This window comes from Chelonoidis abingdonii, unplaced genomic scaffold (genome assembly GCF_003597395.2).
Source record: "Chelonoidis abingdonii isolate Lonesome George unplaced genomic scaffold, CheloAbing_2.0 scaffold1390, whole genome shotgun sequence".
NCBI classification, from domain to species: domain Eukaryota; kingdom Metazoa; phylum Chordata; order Testudines; family Testudinidae; genus Chelonoidis; species Chelonoidis abingdonii.
The window spans coordinates 1-1,812 of NW_027425651.1; the positions used below are offsets into that span (position 1 = coordinate 1).

The 1,812-nt window shown below is 62.9% G+C and overlaps 1 protein-coding gene across 1 annotated transcript; it reads right to left on the bottom strand.

Annotated features, from left to right (window-relative positions):
* Positions 1-23: 23 nt before the first annotated feature.
* Positions 24-1,714, bottom strand: LOC116837861 (calmodulin-regulated spectrin-associated protein 3-like). The gene is made up of 3 exons (XM_032802661.2): positions 1,580-1,714; positions 754-847; positions 24-208 (listed from the first exon to the last, which is right to left on the bottom strand). The coding sequence occupies exons 1-3, from the start codon at positions 1,697-1,699 to the stop codon at positions 153-155; spliced, it is 270 nt and encodes an 89-aa protein (XP_032658552.1). The 5' UTR covers positions 1,700-1,714; the 3' UTR covers positions 24-152.
* Between the last annotated feature and the right edge of the window lie 98 nt (positions 1,715-1,812).

The following is a 1,812-nucleotide window of genomic DNA, read 5'->3' on the forward strand; positions in this document are numbered from 1 at the left end:
CCAGGAGAGAGCACCCCCTGCAATGCCCCCTAGTGCTGCACTGGGGCCAGCACTGACTGCCAGGGGAGAGTGCCACCTGGCCCCTCACTCACCAGCTCCTAGGTACCACAGTAAGACCTACCCACCATGGCAGGCTGCAGGAGTGCCAAGACTCACCTGTTGCTGTTCGCACTGCTGGGCGTCAGGGAGTCGCTCATTGCAGGAGGATCTGGAAGGCAGGCAGGGAGCATGAGTCTCTGCCCCCAGCCACTCCTGAGGGATGGGCATGGCCAGCATCCACCCAGGCCATGCTGCCAGCCCCACAACCCTGACCTGAACAGTAGCCAAGGTCCTTCAAAGGGCTTTGCCAACACAGGCCCTTTGTTCTGGGGCTGGGCTGAGCCAGCTCCCAGCATGCTCCACTCCCACTCCTCCCCTGCCCCGACCTTGGGCAGGGAGCAGCAGCCACAGCCAGGGCAAGGTGGCTAGAAGCGGGGAGTCCCCCATGGCTGGGGGATGCAATGAACCCACCACACCTTCCAGGAGCAGTCAGTCAGCATGACATCCTATGCTAGACCCCAGGCAGGAGATATCTGCCCCTTTCAGACAGGGCTCCCCAGCCCCGCTGTACCCAACTGTGACCAGGGGGGTCTAGTGCCAGACAAAGAGGAGGGATTAGAGGCAGCTTTGCCCCAGGGTGATGTCTGGAGGAGACGAGAAATCATCCCCCCAGACTTAGCCTGGCCCAGCAGGGACTGCCAGGGCCCCTGGTACCTTTGAGTCCCCACAGCTCCTTCGGGCGCACAAAGTCCGGCTTGAGCACCTCGAAGCACAGGAAGAGCTCAGCCAGGAACACTCCAATGTTGATCTGCAGGGGAGGCAGAACAGCTGCTCATGTGCTCCGAAGAGGCCAAAGCAATGAGACACCTCCGTCCTCCCGCCCCAGGCACCCTCTAGCCAAGAGAGAGAGGATGGACTCTCCATTCCACACCCCTCCCCGGGGGTGTGCAGACCAAGAGGAGCAGGGTCCCCCTCCCGCAAGACCAAGGCGCCCGTGAGCACAGCAAGGACTCTAGGGCTGGGGACACCAGGCCCAGCCTAGAGCGGGCCCTTTGTGCCAGTCTGCACAGCCCCAATTAGAGCAGCTGGAGGCACCAGCCAAGGCCTCATTAGGACCAAGCCAGGCTATTCCGCCAGGCTGCCTAATCTGCACCCTTCTGCCTCAGTGGAGCAAGGGGCGCTGGCTGGGGGGCCTGCAGTCACAGAGAGCTGGGCAGAGCCCCCCCACCCCTAGAACTCCGGAGCCAAGAACTTTATGGTTATGTTTAACTTGGCCCCAAAGGAGGGGTGTCCTGCCAGGGTGAGTCCAGGCCAGCCACCTCACTCCATGCAAGTACCCATGGCTCCCCTCAGTGAGCTCTGTCCCCCTGCCCCCGCCAAAAGGCAGGACTCCCACCCCAAGCTCCCTCACCAGCTGGGGCTGGATGACTCCTTCCCACCACACCACCACCCAGACAAGTCTCCCTTGCACAGGGCACCGCCCACATGCTGGGGGCACCTTGGCTCAGGCCTCCCCAACCCCAATCCTAACCCCACTCACCCTCAGCACTGGGGGCACATACAGCAGGTCCTCCAGTGCCAGGGGGCAGCAGCCACCCAGGTACTTAGTGCAGAATTCCTGGATCAGCTGCAGGTTGTAGAGGCTGTCGGCCACGGACATGGTCTCCTTCAGGCACACGTCTGCAGGGAGTGGGGCATGAGTGCTGCCCAGGGACTGCCCCCCCAGACCTACAGTTCCCCACCCTCCTCCTCCTGGCCCCAGGGACTGCCCCC

Bases quoted from the DNA above. Each gene is read 5' to 3' on its own strand.
- LOC116837861 (XM_032802661.2), bottom strand. From the start codon at position 1,699: ATGTCCGTGGCCGACAGCCTCTACAACCTGCAGCTGATCCAGGAATTC. The intron at 848-1,579 runs GTGAGTGGGGTT...CCTCCCCTGCAG, and splicing joins ATGTGCCCCCAGTGCTGAGG to ATCAACATTGGAGTGTTCCT. The intron at 209-753 runs GTACCAGGGGCC...CCTGCCTTCCAG, and splicing joins GGAGCTGTGGGGACTCAAAG to ATCCTCCTGCAATGAGCGAC.